Here is a 21,949-nt window from a genome sequence, read left to right as displayed (position 1 = left end):
TCGTTTCCCATTCGGGTGCCACGTTACTGATAGTACAGAGGACACCATGAAGAAGTTCCTCGGGCTCAGGGGTCAAGGCCTGAACTTGGCCGTGGGCACCATTGCGGGAACCGACTTCCTTCTCTTCGGATATGGTACGATGCGCTCCAAAGCCCCTCTTGCCATCGCCTCACTAACAGGGCATGCTTCAGATCAAGGAGTCATGGGTGGTATCCTCACCCTTGATGTCTTCCTCGACGCCTTCCCCATGATCAACCCAAACGCCGGCCCCCCGGGGGAGGCAGGATTGCGCTCGACTTATCAGGGCATCGCCGTCGCGTCATACAATCTCGGGTGCTTCATTGGAGCTCTCATCACCATCTTCATTGGCAACCCCCTCGGCCGCAAGCGTGTCATCATGCTTGGCACGAGCGTCATGGTTATCGGCGCTATCCTGCAGGCCAGTGCCACAACGCTTGAGCATTTCATCATCGGGAGAATTATAACCGGGTTGGGTAATGGCGCGAATACATCAACCGTGAGTCTCGGTTCCTGGTGGCTCGGGAAGGATTAAGCACGAGGGTTAGAGTTGCTGACGTCGAAGTACTAGGTACCAACATGGCAGTCCGAGACGTCCAAAGCGCACAAGCGAGGCAAGATGGTCATGATCGAGGGGGCCCTCATTACGGGCGGCATCATGATCAGCTACTGGATTGACCTCGGCCTGAGCTTCGCCCCTGGCTCCGTAGCCTGGCGCTTCCCGCTCGCCTTCCAACTCGTTTTCTGCATCATCATCCTCATCTTCATCCCCTTTCTTCCCGAGTCTCCGCGGTGGCTAATCCTCAAGGGCCGTGAGGACGAAGCGAAGGAGGTCATCGCCGCGCTTGAGGATGCCGAAGTGACGGACCACATCGTCGAAGTCGAGTTCCTCGCCATCAAGGAGACTGTCTTGGAAATGTCAAAGGGCACCTTTGCCGACCTCTTCACTATGGACAAGAACCGCAATCTGCACAGGACCATGCTGGCCTACTTCAACCAGGTCTTCCAGCAGATATCGGGGATCAATCTAATTACATATTATGCGGCTGTTATCTACTCAGGCCTCGGAATGACTGATTTTATGTCACGGCTATTGGCTGCGCTAAATGGGACGGAATACTTCATCGCCTCCTGGCCAGCCGTCTTCCTGGTCGAGCGCGTCGGCCGCCGCAAGCTGATGCTCTTTGGCGCTGTTGGGCAGGCGGCAACCATGGCTATTCTGGCTGGTGTTAACTCGCGCACGGAGACGGGTTTCCGGATCGCCGGCATCGTCTTCCTCTTCGTCTTCAACACCTTCTTCGCCATTGGCTGGCTCGGCATGACGTGGCTGTACCCGGCAGAGATTGTGCCGCTACGCATCCGCGCTCCGGCAAACGCCCTCTCGACCTCGGCTAACTGGATCTTCAATTTCATAGTTGTCATGATCACGCCGATTGCGTTCGAGAACATTGGATACCAGACGTATATCATCTTCGCCGTCATCAACGCCTTTATGGTGCCGTGCGTCTACTTCTTTTATCCTGAGACGGCCTATCGCTCGCTCGAGGAGATGGATAACATCTTCCACAAAGTTGGTGACGGCTGGAAGGGCGTATTTAGCGTCGTACACCAGGCCAAGATTGAGCCCAAGTGGTATGGCAAGAACGGGGAGTTGTTGGTCGACTATGAGAAAACCGAGGAGCACCAGAGGCATTTGCAGCAGAAGGGAGGGGCTGTGAGGCCCCGGGGTAAAATGGACGGGTCGGGAACAGGGAGCGGGGAGATCACTCACGACGAGTACAAGCCCACTTAGATCGGAAAAAGCGAATATAGATAAGGGAGATGGTGGGGCGGAGGTTAGCAAGCCATAACTCTGTTCGAGATAGACAAGTGTAAATACTGGGTACGGGTTGTTACGCCGAGACAACATGCGCATGGCTATACGTGATTACCTGGTATTGCTGGTAACGAGGGTATTCTCCCTGTGTGTTCGGGGCAACTCTAGTAGTACAAAACAAAGCGACACTTACAGTAGACTAAGAGGCCGTCATCCTTAGGACTCGGTCGGGGCCAGTTCTTCGCTTCCAGCAGGACAGTACTACTAAAGGTCTCGCCCAAAGTCCCAACCAGAGAACGGGGTTCGCGACGCAGAACTCGTCAATCAATTGCGATTCCCTCCGGGCATGGGGAGTAATGCTTCAATCACATATCCATCGGGGACGTGACGTGGGTACTGAGTTTCCCATTGGTATCCCACGGTTCCACGTCGAAGAAAATACTGTAATTTTGCGATGCTCTACCCTTTGCGAAAGCTGACACGGTTAGAAGATCACTACCCGCTCTATGCACGCACAGTTGTGCCGAGATGTGGTTCAGGGCCAGATACGGTGCGGTTGACTAATTCAGGTACTATTTAGTAGCATATCACGCAGACAGACGTCGACCACTGCCCACCGCCAAGCTGAAGTGGCCACGGCAAACGTTCTGGCCGTTGCATGATGGAAGAACCAGCCATGTATGATGTAGATCTCAAAATAAGCGAACTGCGCCTTGAGTGGCCCCGCAATCCAAGCTTGACCCTTTCACTGACGGCCCCTTATTCAGAAGCTCAAAAGTGTTACTCGCGTCACCACCCCCAGCAAACAATTGGCGATGATAACTATTAATTATTAGCAACCCCTGTTGGCATTCCCGGAGACCTTCTTCTAGATGGTTGGCGAGTACCTCCTAGGTCTCAGCATGGGCAAGCCGGCCTGTTCCAGAACATTGCCGATGGTTTTACTTACATCGGAAACAGCAAGACCACCAACATCATAACCGGCCTGCTTGGCACATTCTCAAGATCGAGCACAACCGCACAATTGTCGACATGGAGGCGTGCGCGAACTACACCGAGCCCACGCCCTTCCGGCAGCCCCGGCACGACAACAGTGTGTATCTGATTGGCTCGATCGTGTTGACGACAGGGTCGTGGTCCTTCAATACTACTGCAGACGCTGTACTACGCGCAGCAAAGAGGACTGGGGCGCGGCCGAGCCCCTCCGAGCGCGATTCGCGGGAGACGCTCAAGGCGGGCCGCGGATGCATATCCCGGCATGTGGCATAACAGGAGCTCTATTGATGCAGTGCCGTAGGGGGACATCCTGGTGAGCAGGTCAGGGGCACGGATGGCACGAAATACCAAATCCCGCATAGTGCCCGCCTCGAGGGCTCACTGTTGCACAGGCACCGGCTCTCCAGACGACTCGTGCAAAGCCGGCACTCAACGAACAATACCCAGCCGCCTAGTTCAAACCGACGATTTGTCATTGACGAGACGGGCCGGTTCAGTCAATGTGTTGTGCGCGTTCGAGCACTTTAGAGAATGCGTTCGACAGTCAAGAGTTCAAACCTGAATTTGAGTGAGGGAAGCTGCGGTACTATATGCATACCATTACCGTTGCCAAGGAGGGTACCACTCTTCCTGCTTAGTAGGAAATCCTGGATAATATCAAAGAGAGTAATGGTTGGCTACGAACGGGCGATATATATTTGACGAGGAGAAGTTGAGGGTGAACCCGAGAATGGGAACATGGGCCTATGCAATTTGGGTTAGCCAAGGCGCTGATGGCTTGCGGAGTGACTGTTGGTTCGGCAAGACCTGCCAAAGTTGAGGCCTCGGATGAGATGCTCTCACTTCTGAACACCACACGGCCCATTGCATGTTGGATGACACCAGGCAGAAAAAGGAGGGGGCCGGGGGCGGCAGATTATTAGTTGTCAGAAACCGTCGAGGATAGCCTTGTTCAACTCCAGCCTGCTGAGTAAGTTTTAAGTTGGAGTAACCTGAAACCATGGTTTTCATGTACTTCCCCCGCATTGAAGTTTGCGCCAAAGCTCCTTTGCCACCATATCATGAGACAGCTGGACGGCTTCGCGGCCGGCGGCCGGCGGCCTGGTGTCGGCAACCCAGACGCTAACACAATCGCCACAGATGTAGCAACCTTGCGATAGAACAAACGCTAATAGATGTGTCTGGCATAGTGGGGTGCGCAAATTGAATGTGTTGATTTTCCGGTACGAGAAGGATTCGCATGGACTCGCCCCTGAATGGCAAGTACAAATCAACGTCCAGTGGCTGAGTGCTGCAAGGCCGAACGACCGTTCATCAGGATCAGCTGCTAAAGGCGGCTTGCAGCGAGAATGGGACGCTCGAGAAAGGCGCGGAAAACTCAAGATGGAAGGCGAATTACCGTGAGCGCATTTAGGTGCGTGATCAAGGGGTGTTGAGTCGAGCACCAAAGCAGCAGATTATCGATGGTCCAGGGGGATTCCGGGCGATAGGAGCGGTGAATTCCGAGGGCAACTAGCCGTCTATTACCTGAGGTGAGTGCTTCTGTGAGAAGCTGATATCTGAGTAAGCGCTGCGACCTTGGATCACATAGCCCCCCTTCCCTTAGACCCAGGGCTGCAAACCCCAGTATAACGTCGCAACAGTCTTAGAACTCCTGCCTAAATCATAGCCCAATGGCACTATGCGAACGAGAAACCGAGGCTTTATCTTGGCACTGTCATCTCGGCAGCTGCCCGATTGGGGAGGTCGTAATCGAGTGCCGTGAGGTTCCACCTAGGCTCCGTGGATTCCGGGCTTGGCGGCTCCAAGTACCGGGTAGTCACGGGCACGAAAGCCGTTTTGGTTTTGTAGAATATCCAATCCCGGCGCTGCTTAGATGTCACGTATAGGCTGCCGGGGTCGGTCTGAATTCGCTGGGCCAGCCCGAGGGGATGGCCGGCCAAGGCGCCGACCTTGGACTTTCTGGATCTCCTATTTCCCTCGGCGGTGGCGCAGTTGGACGTTATATGCGACCCAGGACCCAGGCCGAGAATCCAAATGGCCATACATCGGCGGAGAGACGGAGAAGGAAGCCAATGAGAGCGGTCTGCCCGTTGTCACGGACTCGGCCGAAGGCAGACAAACACTGGAGATCCGATCGGGAAGGAACTTGTGAAGTTGACCAAGTTGCCTCCATGGTTCACGCCGGATTGCGGCATGGCTAATCGTGACCCGGGCAGAGGGCCGCGTTCTACCTCGACCTTCCGGAATTTGCCATAGTGGCCGAGAACTCGACGATGTCAAGCTGGCCGACCTGGTCTGTCAGGGGGGTTTGATATGGAGTTGAGGAGTGAAGTAGTCGTCAGCTTGTTCATTACTATATAAGTAGGGTCCACATCCCACACTTTTGCTAGGCGGAGGTTGACAACAGCCGCTTAATCTATTCGAGTAGATTGCCCAGCCTCTCATATTGACCTGCCCTGTCCATCCCTGCTCAACATGCGCTTCACCCCGCTTGCCCTTGCCGCCGTCGCGGCCCAGTCCGTCTTTGCTGCTCCCAGGCAGTTGAGAGACTTCGGTTGTGCTGCACCGGAGCCGGATGCCGAGCACATCAAGATCTCGCAGGGCTTTGCCGCCCAGGAGGCCGCTGCCGCCGCCTCCGGCAACTTCTCCATCCAGACCACGACGACCATTGAGACCTACTTCCATGTTGTCGCCGCGTCGGACACGCTGGAAGGAGGGTACCTCACTGTAGGAGCCAACAACCTACGTCCGGCTCCATAGTTTCTGACACAACTCTAGGACGAAATGCTCACGGCGCAGCTCGAGACGCTCAACGCGGCCTATGCGCCACACGGCATCCAGTTCGACCTAAAGGGCACCACGCGCACCGTTAATGCCGACTGGGCCGCGGATGGCAACGGCTACGAGATGACAATGAAGGAGACGCTCCGCGAGGGTACCTACAGCACGCTCAACATCTACTTCCTCGCGGACATGGGCTTCAACCTAGGGTACTGCTATTTCCCGCAATCGGTCACGCCCGGGTCGACGGAATACATCCGCGACGGCTGCACAGTCCTGTACAGTACCGTGCCCGGCGGCAGCTCCACGAACTTTGACCTTGGCCACACCGCCACCCACGAGGTCGGTCATTGGTTTGGTCTCTATCACACCTTCCAGGGCGGCTGCAATGGCGACGGCGACTCCGTCTCCGACACGCCTGCCCAGGGAAGCCCCACGAGCGGCTGCCCCGTTGGCCGTGACTCGTGCCCGGAGCATGCGGGTGTCGACCCCATTCACAACTACATGGACTACTCTTGGGAGTGAGTACATCGGCGGCTTTTATTTGGCACGGATCTGCTAACTTCTGTTCCAGTTCTTGCTACGAGGAGTTCACCGTCGGCCAGCAGTCTCGCATGATGAGCTTCTACACCACCTACCGTGCCAATAATTAGGTCTCGTATATGGCCCATGATGAAGGATGATATTTACGGCATGGCATTTCGAAGGAGAAGGTGATGATGATGATTAGAGAAATGTAGTGGTGAGACATGGGGATCTTCAGGGGTGCCCAGATTTCAATCCTCTGTTAGTATATAACATTGGCACGGCTAGCGACATTGCTTTATGTATCGGGTCTAGGCAGTCTTGTCCAAGAAAGACGAATAATGACGATATAAATTCAAGATACGGCCCTTTGTTTCAAACCATGCGTGCCAGTCAATCTAAGGGGTTGGTGTCTGAGCGACGGGCAGAGTTGGGTTCAAGTGCTCACCGGTCCCCTTCATTGTCGAATAGTAATTTAACAAGAGTTGCCCTCAGAAACTTGGTTTATATTGATGAGGCTCCGATTCGCCGCGTTTTTTAACTTAGCGCAATGGGGCCGACTATCGTAGAAATACCCAGTAGTACTTATTGGGATGCCTGGGCAGAGATGGGAGCCTCTTACTCCCCTTTACATTTACAACCGTCCAACGCGGGTCGGATTTCCGCAGTCTCCAACTAAGCAGTGATATATCCCGGCGAATAGATGACGTTGTCATAATGTTGTACATGCCGGGTGTCGCAATATTGCCAACTGCTAGCGCTGGGCACAATGTCAACGGTGGCAGAGAAAGACCACTCCAGCTGTCCCTGGCAAGGTAATTAGGTGTTAATTACCCCGTCATATACAAAAAGCTATACTGATACGATAAAGTTATGCACAGTACCGTCTAACAGCACTTCTCACCCACAGTAGCCCAATGATTTTCCCCTCCTTGTAGTGTCTGGTCTGGATTGGGCCTGCTGGCGTGACCATTCCGTTTTGGTTCACGGCAACCTGCCAAGGACAGCCCTTGGGTCAGCGCCGTCCCACGCGCATCCGATAGTTCAGCCTCCGACCACTAGCGTGCTCAGTTCTGTTGACACGTCGGTGTGCCAGCCTCTGATAAACAAACCATGCGATTTCCCCAGCGGGGAAAAGAAAGACTTTTCCTCGTATCATCTGTTTGGTACCCAATTTACGATGGTTGTCATTGCTGACGGGCTGTGGTGGGATCATTCGAAGCCGCCCGTTCTCGCGGCTACATTGACCCTGCCCGTAGACTCGGGCTACCTGCTCCTTTCGGGCCTCACTTCCTCGTCACTATCGCTGGAGCAAGCGCTTGGAACATTGTTGCCTTTGCTCTTCATCACTGGAAGGCAAAAGCTGGACCTGCCAGCGCCCTCGACCTCCAGTACCAGGTTAGTCTGCGGAACTCTGCCGGTGCCGCTCGGACGATATGGGAGGTCTTCCAGATTCATCAGGCATGGTCGACAAAGCGACCGAGGCAGCTGCTGAGGCGGACGTGCTCGGCAGCGATACCAGCCTTTATAGTATCTACGTGTTTTGCCGCTGCAGCGCTTTTCACCTCGAGAGTAGCCAATAAAGCCTACGGGCCGGCTATCGCAAGAGCGCAGCCAAATAACTGTGGGATATGGGACCTGGACTTGTCCAACCCTGAGGATGTCAGCCTCTGGACAGCCAGGGTTCGCGACGATGCGATTTGGGCGTGCAACTACGTTGCCAACTTCTACTCCAATACCAGCCGCGCGACGGTCCGATCAGTGTTTGTTCAACCCAGGCTTCCCTACCGCATCGACACTTCAGCCCCTTGTCCTATTCCGGCTGCTGAGCGATGCATCCTTGGCCCTGGCAAGGCCTTCTCCGTCACCTCGGATCTCTTGGGCTCTCACCAAATGCTGGGGATCAATGCGAAATTGGAGGACCGAATCAACGTACAGCTGCGCTCGACTTGCTCCCCAGTTCGAATCAGTGACCTTGTCCGGGTGTCCAACATCTCTCAAGGCAGTCTCATCGAGATTTCCCTTGGATCTGTCCTTGATATGTCCAACATCACATACCGTTATAAAATAGCAATGGCAGACAATACAGGCATCGGTTACACGTTAAGGTATGTGGCTCCTGGGTTTTCCTCGTGTGATTCGTGGGCTGCAGACTAGAGTCATTAATTCCTGGACCTTGCTCATGCTGATAAGTAATTTTCAGGTCATTTATGGCATTCTCCAAGGGTGCTCCCGTCGTCGACACTTCGAATTGGCGGCCAATCCCAGAGTTCAGGCGGGCCGACGCGGATGTCAGCGTCCACTTCCTCAACCAAAACGACATGAGGTACTCGGCACCAATTCACGACCCATGGTTCTCGGCCAATGGGACTTATAACTACACGTATCAAGGGCTACTTTCCACGCTGGCCGACGCCTATGTCAGCACAATGGTCTGCGCAGACCAGTACGTCTGGTGCAACCCGTCAACTTCGCTGTGCACCCCTCCCGGCGGCATCTTCCATCTGACACAGCACCTCACGCAGAACACCCTGATGTACAACACGGCCCAGGCTGCTACTGCGGCACGGCTCATGGCAAACTTTGGTGCTATCAACACTTTCAATACCCTGACAAGCCTTGGCGCCGACGGGCTATGGGCGCACAAAATGGCCATCGGGAACATATCTCCAGGGCTGCCAGACAATCAGTGGCAGATCGAAGTGCTGGGTTGGTTCCAAACCAACCTCGCGAGGATGCAGGCCAACGTGGTCGAATTCGCTTCCAAGGCAGCCGGGACTGCCCCATCCTCCGGCAACACCGGCAGTCGCAGGCGGCTTACGATGATGCCCATGACCCAGGCTCAGCGCGAGCAGTGCGACAACCAGCTGGTCCAAGCCGTTGGCGAGGTGCAGAACTTCAGTCTTCTCGGAGTCTTGGTGATCGTCTGCGTCAGTGTTATCGTGGTACTAGTAGACTGCTCGCTCCAGCCAATCGTCGACTTCATCGTGCCCTTTCTTGGGCGCCGTTCAGCGTCGACCAGGGATGCGAGACAGGCGGATAGCAAGCTCCATCTTGCACGGATGGCATTGACGAGGGCTACAAAGGGTGGGAATGAGTGGGAGCTCGGCAGCTGGAGCGTTCCGGTATTGGGAGATGAAGCAATGCGGTCCAGCAGAGTGTCTACCCCGGACGGGCTCGCATACTACGTGGAGTCAGCAGAGGTAGCGGGACATCAATCACCCGCGGGTGATGCAACTTAGGGGGCGGTAACGGACGAGGGGGGGGGGAATGGACTGGGGAATCTGGAGAGTCACGTGTATGAAGTTACCCTAGCTCTAGCGCTTCTCAAGACCCTATATTCACGGCATGTCTCCGGAAGTCTCTCGAGCGTCGCTTGCGGTTACCGGGGCCAGGGGTCAAGAACAGCCCGAAGCAGCACGCTAAAGTGTGAGCGATAGAAGTGGCGTAGATGCGGTTACTTACTTTAGAGATCCTCTAAGATGAGAGGTTCCTCAGTTCCTGTTGCCGCTCCCGTCTACTCGTACCACTTGTTTTCGCTCGCATTTAGCAGCCAGGACGTAAACTGGAATCTACCCTGCCAAAGCAAGATTGGCTACAGTGATAAGAGAAGCAGACTACCTTGCATTCAGCATTTCGTCCGCAAATGGGTAACTCAATTGGCCAGCTACTAGCAACTTTGTCTCTATCCGAAGCATCTGTCCAATCTCTTGCGTTGTTTGTTCGAACCGGAGGCTTCGGGCGCCCGCTTACACACGCACACGCACAACACACATGCAAACAAAACAGTCTCTCAAGACCCAGAAACTTTGGTCTCTCCCCACCTAGTAGTCAACCTTCAGTATCCCCGCTCGGGATCACTCGGCCTCCTCCTCGGCCGCCTCCTCCACGACAGCCCTCCTCTTCTTACCACCGCCGAAGCCGGGCCAACCGCCGCCCCAACCACCGCCGCCGGGGAACCCACCGCCACCATTCATCTTGGCCACGGGGCCGTTGGGGTTCATGACGCCGCCGTTGGCGGTCCAGAAGGCGGCGGGGCTGACGGGCTTGCTGCTCTGCTGGTTGATGCCGAAGCGGATCCAGGCGAAGAGGCCCTCCTCGACCGTGTTGCCGACGAGGGCGTAGCGCACGATGGGGTCGTCGCCGTTGGCGCCCTGCATGAAGAGGAAGTCGGCCGTGTTCTGCGTGATGGCCATGCGGTTGCTGTTATAAGGCGCCGCGCGCTCCGCCGCCGTGATGAGCGACTGGTCAAAGTAGATCTGCCCGACGTGCGCCGCCCGGCCCCCCGTGATGGTGTTGTTGGGCTGCTTGGTCGCTCCGAGATACACGATGGCGTGGATGTGCGTCGCCCGCCCCTGGTAGTGGCCCGGGAACAGCGAGTCGAACGACGCCACCCCGTGGCTGTCGGTCGGCTGCACCCCGCGCAGCGTTGTGCCCTTGAGGATGGATGCGTCGTTGGGGTCACCCATGCCCGGGTAGCCCTGGACGCCGACGTAGATGCCCTGTTGTATAGTTAGCATACGTCAGGATTACTAAAGGTTGTTGTTGTTGTTGTTGTTGTTGTTTGTTGTGGAAGATGTGAGGTTGGAGGTGTTTTGACTGACAGTCGCGTTGGAGCTCCAGATGTCGACGTAGGCATTGGGGACCGTCTGACAGGTCTGGTAGTCGACGACTTGGATGGCCAGCGTCAACTTGATGCCGCGCTCGCCGTTCGTGATGTCCTTCCTAATCTCTTCTCCTTGGACGTCTGCGATACCCGTTTAGTGAACAGTGACCTTTTTGGGGGGAGCCGAATCTTCCCCGAGACTTACACAGCGGGCCCTGGTCGACTGCGGGCATCAGCATGCAAGCGCCCGAGTCGGAGAACAGCGTGCTGAGATCCATCCCCTGGGACACCGTCTTGTTGCTCTTGTGGTCGATCCTCGAGACCGAAATGTAATCTCGCGGGCTAATCTCTCGTCTGCGAAGTGGGTTTCAGTTCGTCAGCATGCTCCAATGCGTACGTATCTTCCCCACGCCCTCCCCTCCGGGTGTTGTTTTACTTCTTGGGGACCTCAAGGCCCAGATCCCGCCGCAGCCGTTGCAGTTCCCGGCCATGGATCTCGACCGTCCTCTTGATGAATTCGGGCTCGTTGAACTCCCTTTGACAGTGGCCGAGGGATTTGCGTTCTAAGGGGAGAGCGGCGTGGGCGTACACCTTTTCCTTGCCCGGATGAGCCAGGACCAGAGGTGCAGCCAGCAACAGGCTTGAGAGGATGCTTTTCAGAACCATGGCTTCAGCAGCTGTGACCCGGAATTCTGTCTCCGGCGAGATAGAATGGGAGGATATGGCGGCCAAGCCTAGACCAGAAACGGCGGCTTCAGTTGGGTATTTACGTCTTTCCCCCGGCCTCGGTTTTTGCCTAGGCCATCCTCGGCTCCCTCCTCCGAGGTTGGAGACGCTGGCTGCATACCTGATGGCACCATCAATATCCGGGTCGCATCACCGGAATTCACCCAAGGGGCCGCTGGCATCCTGCGCTAAGCCACGAGGAGCGCACAGAGTATAGCCCTGGCCCTCTGATATAGCACTCGCCTCATATCGCCCAAACACGGCGCACATGGGCACGCAACGCCGGAAGTTGTCCACGGCAAGCAATCACTGGCTTCGGATTAGTCCGCATGCCATTGCCACCGAGCAAGCCCCAGTTGCCAAGATGCTTTTCCCCGGATTTTAATCTCGGCCTGTAACAGAACGTTTCCCCCAACGAGCGAATCGGGTCGGCCGGCGAGATTTGGCTGCTAGATTGCCGGTTTAGCAGGCGGTTAAAACCAGCTGCATCCGCCGTGTCCCATGCACATTGCACCATGACGAAGTCTCACAGCTTTACCCAGATTTTCGGGGGCGACGCGTCCATATATATTAGGTTTAGTGCCACCTTCGCTTCAGTCCTTTCGGCAGTTGGGTCGTGATTTTGAATTCCTGTCCCCCTTCCACCACCCCCCTTTTCCCTTCTCTCCGCTCTTTTCTCCTTTTCTTCGGGTTTCCGCTGCCGTCCTCTCCACTACTTACATTTGTACACGTGCCATGCCGGATTCTGGCTGTGTCATATTCTGAGCTAGTACTGGTTGTAGTCTTAGGTTGTCTGGACCCCCCCCCCCCCCCCAAAACGGCTTGTGCCGGGCCAGCTTTGATCCTGTTGGGCTCGTCGTCCGACCAACTGCAATCTATCCTGGTGCTATTTTTGCGCGTCACGAGTAAGGCGGGTAAAGGCTTGGGTTCGGTTGCTTATCCGAAGCTGCAGTGTTCTGTGTTGTCTCGCCCTCGACATAGTCGGTAAGGAGGCACTATATATCTGCTGACGAGCCATATATTACCGGCGACGTGATTTGCCAGCTCGGAGGGCCAACCGAACTTCATGGTTTCTTCCATCAGACGCAGTTGGCGCCTTCATGGATCATGCAGCTCAGTGGTCTGGGCCTCTCCTTTGCCTGCCGTAACCATGCGGTGTTATCCGCCACGCAGGTTTCCAGCGGAGGGATCACGTCACCAGGTCTCCCCGTTTGGTCGAGACGCAACTTAATTTCATTACTCTAACCTATCTAGAAAGAACCCCACCGTGATGAGGAGGAGCTCTACCGGAAATCCGATGGAAGATCATTCTTATCGGCTTCTGGAATCCTCATTACCCCGACAGTTTTCCTAACGCTTGGAGGCTTATAGCGTTGCCGAGGCGAGATATCCCGGTTCCGGACTTATATTACTGAGGTTCTCAGCCAGAGGAAACCCCCTCCTAATTATACCAAACCCTTTCAAAGACATTAAAAAAAAGAAAAAAAAAAAAAAAAAAAAAAAGAGAAAAGAAAAGAAAAGAAAAAAAGAAAAGAAAAAATTTGGCTACCGATAATTCCGTTTAGCAAGACATGACTTGCCTCCGCCAGATGACTAATCCCACCAATACCGGTCCTCTATGGGGTCGTCGTCGGGAACATACTCAAATGTGCCCTTGGGGGGCTCCTGGCATTTGAGAACTTCCCAGGACTTGGAACCTTCGCCCAAGTACTTGGCAGCGGACTTCATATTCCAACCACGGCACGCATGATTGGTTCTCGGGCGGCTGTAGAACTCCCGCAGGGCCTGGCAAAACGGCGTCGGTTCCTCACAGTCTCCGGCCTCGGTATCCCACTCTTCGAACCAGGTCAGGGAGTCAATACCGTAAGACACCTCGCCGTCCCGCGACGTGAATTTCCAAAATTGCGTCGGATGACCGGCCGGGTCCGTGTCCGGCACCTGGTGGCAGAAGATTTGACCGTCGACCATGGAATGGGCCGCGTCGTCTACGATCTTCATGCTAGCCAACTTAAGCTCAGGGATCTTAGACATGGCCTGAATGCACCGCTTCGTGACGCCCATGTCCTTAAGGTAAACATGGGCGCAGCGAATCTGCTTGTGTATAGATGATTTAGACCAGCTTCTTTGCTGGTATATTCGCTGATACTAGACTCAACGTTTGCAATGCGAATCCGGTTGCAGCTTCGGCCGAGAGGTATAAGAGGCGCTCTGCCAGGGGATTACTTTCCGTTGGAGCGCCGTGGTCAAAGCAGAGCTTGAGGTGCCGCAGTGTAGGAGCGGCACGGGTCAAAGCCGCCTTCAAGTTGCTAGAGAGTTCTTCGTCAATCTCACTCGAGGGGGTCAGGCAGAGTTCAATTGACGCTAGGTGGTCGAATGCCGAAGCCGGGAACGGGCGGAGGTAGCTGACGCCAGGGAATTCGACTGCCCAATGCAGCCGAGTGACGGTCGAGTTGGGGCGACACATGGCCGGAATGAGGAAAGAGAAAAGCCCGCTGTTGGTCTGCGGCGGTGTTGACAAGTCCGTCACGCATTGATGCGACTGGAGTAGGCGCGCTTCCATCGGGTAGCCTGAGTCAGCGACGATGCGGCTGGAACACATGGGCCGCGAAACGAAGGTGTGAAGGTTTGGAAGCTTCTCGACGGCGGACTGGAAGGTGTTGTAAGACTCTGCTACTGCTTTCCGGCGTTCCAGCTCTGCAGAGTCGCGGTCGACGCCTCCAGGCCCGGGGGGGACATTGCGGAGCCAAACGCTGCTTCGGCTACATCCGGAGATGGCAACACAAGGTTTCAGTGTCGTCGTCTTCAAGTGACATATGTCGGTGACCGACGTGGGTTTGTATGCGCTCAAACAGACCCACACTGTAGGATATCTCTTGCCACTCGAGCTGCCTCACGTGTGAGGCCAGGTGCGGACTGTCGCAGATGGAGAGGAAAGACTCGCGATCCGTGTTGAGCTTGGAAATACCGATGCGGTAGAACAGACGCGTGGCGGCGAGCTGGCTGAACGAGTGGCAGGTCAGCCGCATCGCTTTCACATCGCATGGTTCGAGCGCATCGTCCCACAGGATCAAGGTCAGGATGTCAAATGGCAGAGACGTGATGGCTGCTCCAGCGGGAGCGACCTTGGTTGTCTCCATCTCCGACACGATATGACTGTGGGAAAATATTTGGGAAACAGAAACAAACAAATCATGCGAAGAGTGAGTCGGCGAGCTCACTGCCATCTTGGCAACTGCTGCCTGGTGTGAGCGTTGTGTACAGTACTCTTTGGAAAGCGCGTGGGTGGGGCCGGAGGGACCGGTGGGGTGGAGGGGCATCAGACCTTCGTCCAAACAACATTGTTCTTTTTCCTGCGATACAATAGCCTTGCGTTAGGCATCTTGCTGTTCGGGCGAGTCTTCACTTAATCGTTAGGCCTGAATCGGGCCCGAGACAAGATGGTCCGGCGGCAACGTTGGTTGTGGCTATCCAATCTCAAAACGACGTAACTTCTCGTATGTTTGCGGAACTGATTCACGGTTGTCGCTATCGCGACGTGCCGATGGCGCCTACTCAGGAAGCCACAGTTTACGCCGTCTCTATCATGGGTCTTGGCAGTACCGCAGCTGAAAGCCGAAGTGGACTCGCCGATTCCCGAACCCTTACCCACGTCAAAAGCACAGCTGGGTCGCCAGGGAACTTTTTCAGTTTTGGAGTAATGAGACATCCCAGCTTCGTTAACATCTCCCTCCTCCCGGAAAGCCTCACATCCAGCACCCCCCGGGCAGCGCACTCCCGCAAAATGGCGACCAACGCGGCATCTACGGATCCGTCCAAGGCAGACGACACGCCTGCGCCGTGGCACGCAGCGTACCCCGCTCCTAAGTCGGAGGTCACCACCATCTCGCGCGAAGAGGTGCTCGCCATGCTCAAAGCTACTCCGCTGGGCAGCAGGGATTTTGTCTTGGTTGATTTGCGGCGGAATGACTTTGACGTGAGTTGGCTCGTCCTGTCTGCCCACCATGAATCGCAGTTAGGTTTGCGTCTCACTCGAATGGTGGAAACCTCACCTGACACCGTCTTGATCCTAGGGCGGTACAATCCGCGGGTCCATCAACCTCCCGGCCCAGAGTCTTTACCCAACACTGCCCACGCTCTTCACCATGTTCAAGGCGGCGGGCATGCGCAAGATTATCTTCTACTGTGGTTCGTACCCCTCGCGGTACCCTCCTCGTCTTCTCTGAAGCTCTCTCGAGAAGTCTAACGGTTGTGAGGAAAGGATCGTCTCGCGGCCGTGGAAGTAGAGCGACGGGCTGGCTGGCCGACCACATCTCCAGCGCAGGAGACACGAGCATGCAGAGCCTCGCTCTTGCCGGGGGCATCAAGGGGTGGGCAAAAGCCGGAGGTGAGTATGTCGAGTGGATGGACGAGTACAACGCAGCAGTCTGGGAGACCAAGGGCGGATGCGAGTAGGCGCCCAGGACAAAAAAGAGGCCATGTTGCACTCGGACCGCTCCAGTTTTGAATGCCAGCTAAACACGACCCTACCCTATACACTCATCCTCATATCCTCCGAGGACGCGTGCAGCTTCTCGCCACTCTGATTTTCTTTATCAAGCGCACGCTGTCTCTTGAATCGCGCCCAGCTCTCCCTCCAGGCCGAACGCATCTCGCGATACACGGCCCCAGCAATGTCCCATCTATCGGCAAGCCAGATCAGAAGGAAGGAGAGCACATATGTGATGACGCAGACGATGATGGTGGATATCTTGAACCGATTGACCGTCTCGGCTTGCTCTTCAGCCTCAAACAACGGCGTGCCGAACAATGACTGTTTGCGTCGCAATCCATGGTCCCCCCGGTTAGCCGCTCAGCGTCTTGGGTGAAAAATTGGATCAAGGGCGACTTACCGCTGTAAAACTAGGCGGCAGATAGAGCACCGTCATAATGGTAAAGACAATAACGTAGCGGTTCATGGTCGTGGCCATGGACGCTTCGCGTAACGAGGTTGCGTTGAACAGCTGCGCCTTGGTTAGAACGTGTCTCGCCCAGCATTTGGGTTCCGATCAGGCCGCTTACCCCGTCCCGCAAACTTTTGATTTCCTCCGTCTTCTCCGCGATCCTACGTAATAGCCGATCCTCGGCCTTTTGCTGAAAGCTGGAGAGTATCTCCCAGTTCTCCCACAGCGCTTTGTCTTGGGCTGGGTCGTCTTTCAGGAAGTACCGGACGTCGAAGCCCGCGTGCCGGAAACTCCCCTGGAGAAGTCGCTCGGGGTCCATCTCCTGCAAGTCTCGGCCAGTTTCCCGGATGGTGTCGGCAAAGATACGCAGCATTTCAAGTGTCTTGAAGTACAGCCGGGATCTCACGAACGAGGTGTCGAACATGAGGTTGCTGCTTGACTCATCGCTGAGGATGTCATGGAGCTGTTTTGTCCAGTGTGAGCAACGGCTAGAGAGGAGGAGGATCGTGCCATCTTTACCTTGGTATTGACTGAGCTCTCTAACTCGTCCAAGCAGTGCGACCATTCCTTCTCCCAGTACATCAGCATGCGGTGCAAGGCAGACTGCAGGACGTGATAGCCGGCATTCTCCCCTCTCACGGTGAAATGGCGATCCTCCCAGTCTGTGAAGAGATCGTTTGATTCTTGCGTCTCGACTCTCACGGTTTGGAAGTCACCGAGAATCATCACCATGAAGCCTTGCGGGTCCTCGTGGTAGACCCAGCGGCAAACGACTGACATGCGTTGCTCCACAAAGGCCCGGGGTGACGCGCCGGGAAGGCATGGAAAGTTACCCGTCTCCCGATGACAGCGTACGTATGGTAAAAAATTCGTGTCATGATTCTTGTTGGGGGAAAAACATCGGATGGTGTGCTGATAGGCCACGTCGCTGCTGCCGGTCCATCCGCCGAATTCGCGTGCTCTCCCTCGGAGATGGAGTGGTCTCCACCCGGCACAGAACTCTTGCAGGAAATCGTGCACCGTGTCCCAGTTGTCATTATATCTCTTCATGGACACTGCGGTAATGAGGGCGAGACGATCGAGAGGCATTACTCTATCGGCCCAAATTGGCGTTGTGAGGTGCCTGCATCATTTTGTGAGCAAGCGGCAACATGGCACCAAGACCGGCGGAAAAGACGGCCGCTTACCATATCGAACCAGGGCTGCGCAAATCCGAAGTTGATATTCGTGCGGCCACCGAATTCGATTTTTGGTTCGAATCCAGGATGGCAGAGGCTGGCAGCAGCTTCCGTTCGGGGCCATAGAACAGAGGGGTAGCGCAGAGTGCGCCGTCTCGCCCTGGGTTGTTGCCGAGGATCCAACCAGAGTATCTCGGCGTCTTGTGGATCAGGCGGTCGATGTCAAACTGCAGTGGCCATTGTTGGTTCAACAGAGTGATTTCTTGGCTGGTCAAAGGAACCTTGGAGCGCGGCGTCCTCCGGTGCCAGAGCAGCACCGAGGGCCTGCTAGATCTGGCCAACGAGATGACGAGCGGGACCTGCTCGCTAGCCATGGGCATGATCTTGGCCGAGATTTCTTCCTCGAGGCCATTCTGTACTCCCTGGGGTAGGTGCGACAGCAAGACTTCGACGACTTGGTCACGGTAAGTCTCCAGGTTGGATTTGCCACGGCCAAACGCTGCATGAGCGAACTCGTCAACAAGTTGGCGGGCCTTTTCCTTCACTGCAGCCGAACTCGACGTCGATTGCAACTGAGCCTGGCTGCTACCGGACACTGGCAACGGTGGTGTTGGCGGCTCCACGGGCACAACCTCCACTGCATGACCACTGGCGGGTTCTTGCCGAGCTAGAGCTATCGCCCTCAATAAACGGTTGGTCTCCTGCAGCTCGCGGAGCAAGTCGGCGACGGATATGGGCTGGGCTTCATCGCTGGCATCAGCCGGCGGTTGGGCACTGGAGTCAGCCGCTGCCTGAGTCTTGGCTACAGGGGCATTTTGGCTGTCCCCAGTGTCTGGATCTGGCGTTGTGGTCGACATTTCTTTCTGGTCAGGGCGGTGGTGGTGGCAGAGCAGAATTTGTGTCACCAGGGCCGTAGCTGCATCTTTGACGTGACGGGAGAGCGCGACTTTGGGTATTTCGCATCATTTTCTCAGTCTGATGTTCCTACGCTAGCAATGCGCAGTGGTGGCACGGAGAAGCAGATTGGACTGTGGAGGATTCCAGGGGGCGGCGCGGCTGACTAGCAGCTTTCCATTCGGCTGGAAGGGCCAGTGAGGAGAGCGCAGGGCAGTTGAAGAACCCCTGCTGTCTCTGTGCTGTGGGGGCCAAACTGCAGCACTGGCAAGGGTGCGGGAGGGGCGGTTACTCCCGGTAATGGTTGGTGAGGACCCTCGTGCGCCGGGGCCTTGCGGCCGCGACGCGACGCAGAAAGTCCAGAAGCATCACTGCAAAAGTGTCTTGGCGAAACCGAACACTTGATCCAGTCTCTAAAACGTCCCGAATATCTGCGCAGCATCATGTCGAGAAGGCCCCCGAGAGGCGAATACATTGAAACCGTTGGTGCTCATGTCTTCCAATTAACTGGCCGAACTCAAGCTAAATCTCGTTCCGCGCAGGACACGGGCAACAAAGTGGCCCGCAAGGCCACGCTCGTCGGCACCCAGAACATCATGCTCGGCGGCAAGACGGTCATCCAGCCCGAGGTCATGATCCGCGGCGACCTCATTCGGTCGATCCAATCGTCATCCTCGTCCGCCGGCGGCGCGCCGCCTAACAACACAGCCGTCTCCATCGGACGCTACTGCTTCCTCAGCCGAGGCTGCTGTCTGCGCCCGCCCGGAAGGTTGTACAAGGGGTATGTGTCTCTTCCCACTCGGAGCGGATGGCAGCCGCGCGCTAACGTAATCCGTGTCGCGACCAGGGCCTTCACATACATGCCTCTGCGAATGGGGGACCACGTCTTCGTCGGCCCCGGCTCCGTCGTGCAGGCCGCCTCGGTTGGAAGCCATGTGCATATCGGCACCAAAGTCGCCGTCGGCGAGTTCGCCATCATCAAGGACTACGTGCGCATTCTGGATGGCAGCGTCATCCCCCCTAATATGGTGATACCGAGCTTTAGCATTGTCGCTGGCCAGCCAGCCCGCCTCATCGGCGAAGTGCCCGAGGGCGGGCACGAGGCGTTCGAACTTCGCGATCTGTACAAGACGGTGGGAAACAATCCGCAGCCGGCACCATCATGAAGGACTGTGGGGTGCTGAGAAACATATATGATGGGCGACTATGTCGGTGCCGCCTCGCCGCTCTGAGACGGAGCGCCAGCGACATATTCACAGAGCCAAAGACCGAACCGGCGATGCTGAGAACGGATGTGGCTGGTCGCCCATCAAATTGCACCTGAACCTTCAGATATGGGAGAATCGGTGTACTCGATGCGCTAAAGACTGCATGCCCCGTCACTGCGGGAGACCCTACTTCTCAAGCTCCTGAAAATGCCGTGCGTTCTCTTTCACGCTCTCCTCCAGGCTCCGCCATCCACCTTGCTGGCCCAACCTCGCGAGCAGCTCCGCACCTCTCTGGTTCGGCACTTCAGTTTGGTCCCACCCCAAGTCCTGCGGCTTCGCCATCTGGTCGGCATGATCCGGATACAGCTCCTTCAGAATCTCGGCGACTCTGAACCAACTGTACCGCGCGCCGAACCCAAAGATCCGCTCTCCATCAACCACGGGCGAGGTCCCAATCAGCGCGACATACAATCTCGCCGCATCCCGACAATCCACGAACCACTGCGGTTCTACCCTATCCAGCACGCTCACATTTTCATTCTTCCAAATCTGGTGCACCATCCCGGCACTGGACACGTACCCCTGGTTCACCGGATCCAGACACTCCCCAAGCACCGTGTCCAACAACACGGTGTTGAACGCAAACTTGGGCTTCCTTTCCTTCACCCACTCCCACACGCTCTTCTCAAGGATCGTCTTGAGCGCCATAAATCCCGTCAATCCCGGATTTTCTCCATTGGCCCCCTCCCTCGCCAACTCCACAGCCTCGTCATTCCAACAATCCTCGGTCAAGGTGACTTTCCTCTTCGCGTCTGGCGTCCACGCAGTCCACGCAGACGAAGTCCACGCGACAGCTTTCACGCTCCTCTCCCTCACCACCGCCTCGAGGAAGGGAATCTGGTACTCGAGCTCCTTGGCCACAGCAGCATCGACATCCCGGACGCGGTAGTCCACCGGGCCAATGACGTGCGCGATGCCCGACACACCCTTCAAGGCGCCATCCCACGCCCCCGAGGCGGTTACGTCGGGGACTTCGAACAGCTCGAAGCGGTTGGGGCCATGGCGGGCCTCGAACAAGTCGGTGAGGTAGGAGCAGCGCGAGGCGGAGCGCACGGTGCCCCGAACACGGTAGCCTGCGGCGAGGAGCTGGTCGACTATGTGCGAGCCGATAAGGCCGTTGGCGCCGGTTACAAGGATAAGGGAGGATGGGGGGATGAAGGGAGAAGTGATGGTGATGGGTGGGCAAAAGGTGGTAGACATGTTGAGACAGGGGGTTGGTGAACTGCAGATGGTAGATGTTGGTGAACGGATGTTGTAGGTGGATCTGGAGAGGAAGATGAGGAGGATCTTATCCGAGAGTAGCTCTCTTTAAATGCAAGTCTGAAGATGGAGTTTATCTTGGATTTGAAATCTTTCACATTGCGAGAACGGTGCAGATCGGGCGGTTCCCACCTAAACTCCGAAAATTGGTGTGGTAATCAACCGCTCCTGGCGAGGGATCTCCAAACCGCGCAATCGGTCTTAAATGCGAGGGCCCGCAACTTATTCGCTCACCATTCCCTGACCCCGGGGACTGTCCAGAGTTGTGCATGTAATAAAGGATCATACCGCGCTGCGCAGCCACGGAGATATTCCATAGTTGGCTACGGTCACAATATTGTTTGAGAAAAGTAGTGCCATCCTCTCCAATATCTCCATCCTCGTTCTCGGCGTCGTATGCATTGTGAACACTCGATGATTAGCAAGTATTTACAGTCCGGCACGTCGCCCGACGAGAATTACATTATCAATCACTCTGCCCTGCATCCACGTCTTCCTAGCTGTGGAGAAGGTTGTTTGCAATCTCTCTTTGTTCCAGTTTGCAGTTCGGCACTCAGGGCACTGCACCCACATCTCCTAGCAGTGAAGAAGGTTGTTTGAAGTCTCTCTTTGCTCCAGCTGTGCAGTCCGGCACTCAGGATTGTTACATAATCTTTAATGCCATGCCGGTTTCCAAGGAAGCTTCAGGTTGCCAGCGTCAAGAAGCTAATCCGAACAACCCGCTATTGTTCCCTAATTAGTTTGGTTGCGGAGTTGATACGAAAACGAACAGTCAGAGTTGGCCTCAGACTTACCCAGTATGTCAATCTTCAAAACAGTAACAGCGTTTACTAGTCACTACCAGCTTTGGATCTACTTGTTCTGTGCCGGGACCAGATATGCTTCATCCGGTAGAAACCTCACATCTACTACCGCACGGGTGTTACTGCTTACCATGA

The 21,949-nt window shown here is 55.8% G+C and overlaps 10 protein-coding genes across 10 annotated transcripts; 5 read left to right on the top strand and 5 right to left on the bottom strand.

The window, feature by feature from the left end:
- Positions 1-46: 46 nt before the first annotated feature.
- On the top strand, positions 47-1,810 carry MFIFM68171_05443 (Sugar transporter STL1; the record flags this gene model as incomplete). Its single annotated transcript, XM_071060863.1, has 3 exons — positions 47-134; positions 192-517; positions 590-1,810. 3 exons carry the CDS (start codon positions 47-49, stop codon positions 1,808-1,810), a joined length of 1,635 nt encoding a protein of 544 aa, XP_070916964.1.
- A 3,498-nt stretch (positions 1,811-5,308) lies between these two features.
- On the top strand, positions 5,309-6,267 carry MFIFM68171_05442 (Extracellular metalloprotease; the record flags this gene model as incomplete). The annotated part of the gene is made up of 3 exons (XM_071060862.1): positions 5,309-5,560; positions 5,612-6,135; positions 6,189-6,267. 3 exons carry the CDS (start codon positions 5,309-5,311, stop codon positions 6,265-6,267), a joined length of 855 nt encoding a protein of 284 aa, XP_070916963.1.
- Positions 6,268-7,319: 1,052 nt separating this feature from the next.
- On the top strand, positions 7,320-9,381 carry MFIFM68171_05441 (uncharacterized protein; the record flags this gene model as incomplete). The annotated part of the gene is made up of 3 exons (XM_071060861.1): positions 7,320-7,435; positions 7,516-8,247; positions 8,343-9,381. The coding sequence occupies 3 exons, from the start codon at positions 7,320-7,322 to the stop codon at positions 9,379-9,381; spliced, it is 1,887 nt and encodes a 628-aa protein (XP_070916962.1).
- Positions 9,382-9,996: 615 nt separating this feature from the next.
- Positions 9,997-11,411, bottom strand: MFIFM68171_05440 (Intradiol ring-cleavage dioxygenases domain-containing protein; the record flags this gene model as incomplete). The annotated part of the gene is made up of 4 exons (XM_071060860.1): positions 9,997-10,641; positions 10,744-10,886; positions 10,951-11,099; positions 11,182-11,411. 4 exons carry the CDS (start codon positions 11,409-11,411, stop codon positions 9,997-9,999), a joined length of 1,167 nt encoding a protein of 388 aa, XP_070916961.1.
- A 1,653-nt stretch (positions 11,412-13,064) lies between these two features.
- On the bottom strand, positions 13,065-13,532 carry MFIFM68171_05439 (uncharacterized protein; the record flags this gene model as incomplete). Its single annotated transcript, XM_071060859.1, has 1 exon — positions 13,065-13,532. One exon carries the CDS (start codon positions 13,530-13,532, stop codon positions 13,065-13,067), a length of 468 nt encoding a protein of 155 aa, XP_070916960.1.
- A 49-nt stretch (positions 13,533-13,581) lies between these two features.
- On the bottom strand, positions 13,582-14,608 carry MFIFM68171_05438 (uncharacterized protein; the record flags this gene model as incomplete). Its single annotated transcript, XM_071060858.1, has 2 exons — positions 13,582-14,271; positions 14,330-14,608. The coding sequence occupies 2 exons, from the start codon at positions 14,606-14,608 to the stop codon at positions 13,582-13,584; spliced, it is 969 nt and encodes a 322-aa protein (XP_070916959.1).
- A 644-nt stretch (positions 14,609-15,252) lies between these two features.
- Positions 15,253-15,923, top strand: MFIFM68171_05437 (Arsenical-resistance protein 2; the record flags this gene model as incomplete). Its single annotated transcript, XM_071060857.1, has 3 exons — positions 15,253-15,444; positions 15,542-15,656; positions 15,730-15,923. The coding sequence occupies 3 exons, from the start codon at positions 15,253-15,255 to the stop codon at positions 15,921-15,923; spliced, it is 501 nt and encodes a 166-aa protein (XP_070916958.1).
- Positions 15,924-15,999: 76 nt separating this feature from the next.
- MFIFM68171_05436 (Magnesium transport protein CorA) lies at positions 16,000-18,446 on the bottom strand (the record flags this gene model as incomplete). Its single annotated transcript, XM_071060856.1, has 5 exons — positions 16,000-16,281; positions 16,361-16,471; positions 16,530-16,874; positions 16,931-17,534; positions 17,599-18,446. 5 exons carry the CDS (start codon positions 18,444-18,446, stop codon positions 16,000-16,002), a joined length of 2,190 nt encoding a protein of 729 aa, XP_070916957.1.
- Positions 18,447-18,926: 480 nt separating this feature from the next.
- Positions 18,927-19,649, top strand: MFIFM68171_05435 (Dynactin subunit 5; the record flags this gene model as incomplete). Its single annotated transcript, XM_071060855.1, has 3 exons — positions 18,927-18,965; positions 19,026-19,264; positions 19,331-19,649. 3 exons carry the CDS (start codon positions 18,927-18,929, stop codon positions 19,647-19,649), a joined length of 597 nt encoding a protein of 198 aa, XP_070916956.1.
- A 228-nt stretch (positions 19,650-19,877) lies between these two features.
- Positions 19,878-20,951, bottom strand: MFIFM68171_05434 (Aldehyde reductase 2; the record flags this gene model as incomplete). The annotated part of the gene is made up of 1 exon (XM_071060854.1): positions 19,878-20,951. One exon carries the CDS (start codon positions 20,949-20,951, stop codon positions 19,878-19,880), a length of 1,074 nt encoding a protein of 357 aa, XP_070916955.1.
- Positions 20,952-21,949: the final 998 nt, after the last annotated feature.

The sequence above is a fragment of the Madurella fahalii genome, assembly GCF_045866475.1.
Source record: "Madurella fahalii IFM 68171 DNA, scaffold_2, whole genome shotgun sequence".
Taxonomy (NCBI): Eukaryota; Fungi; Ascomycota; class Sordariomycetes; order Sordariales; genus Madurella; species Madurella fahalii.
The sequence above is the reverse complement of the archived record's forward strand: the minus strand, read 5'-3'. Positions and strand labels throughout refer to the sequence as shown.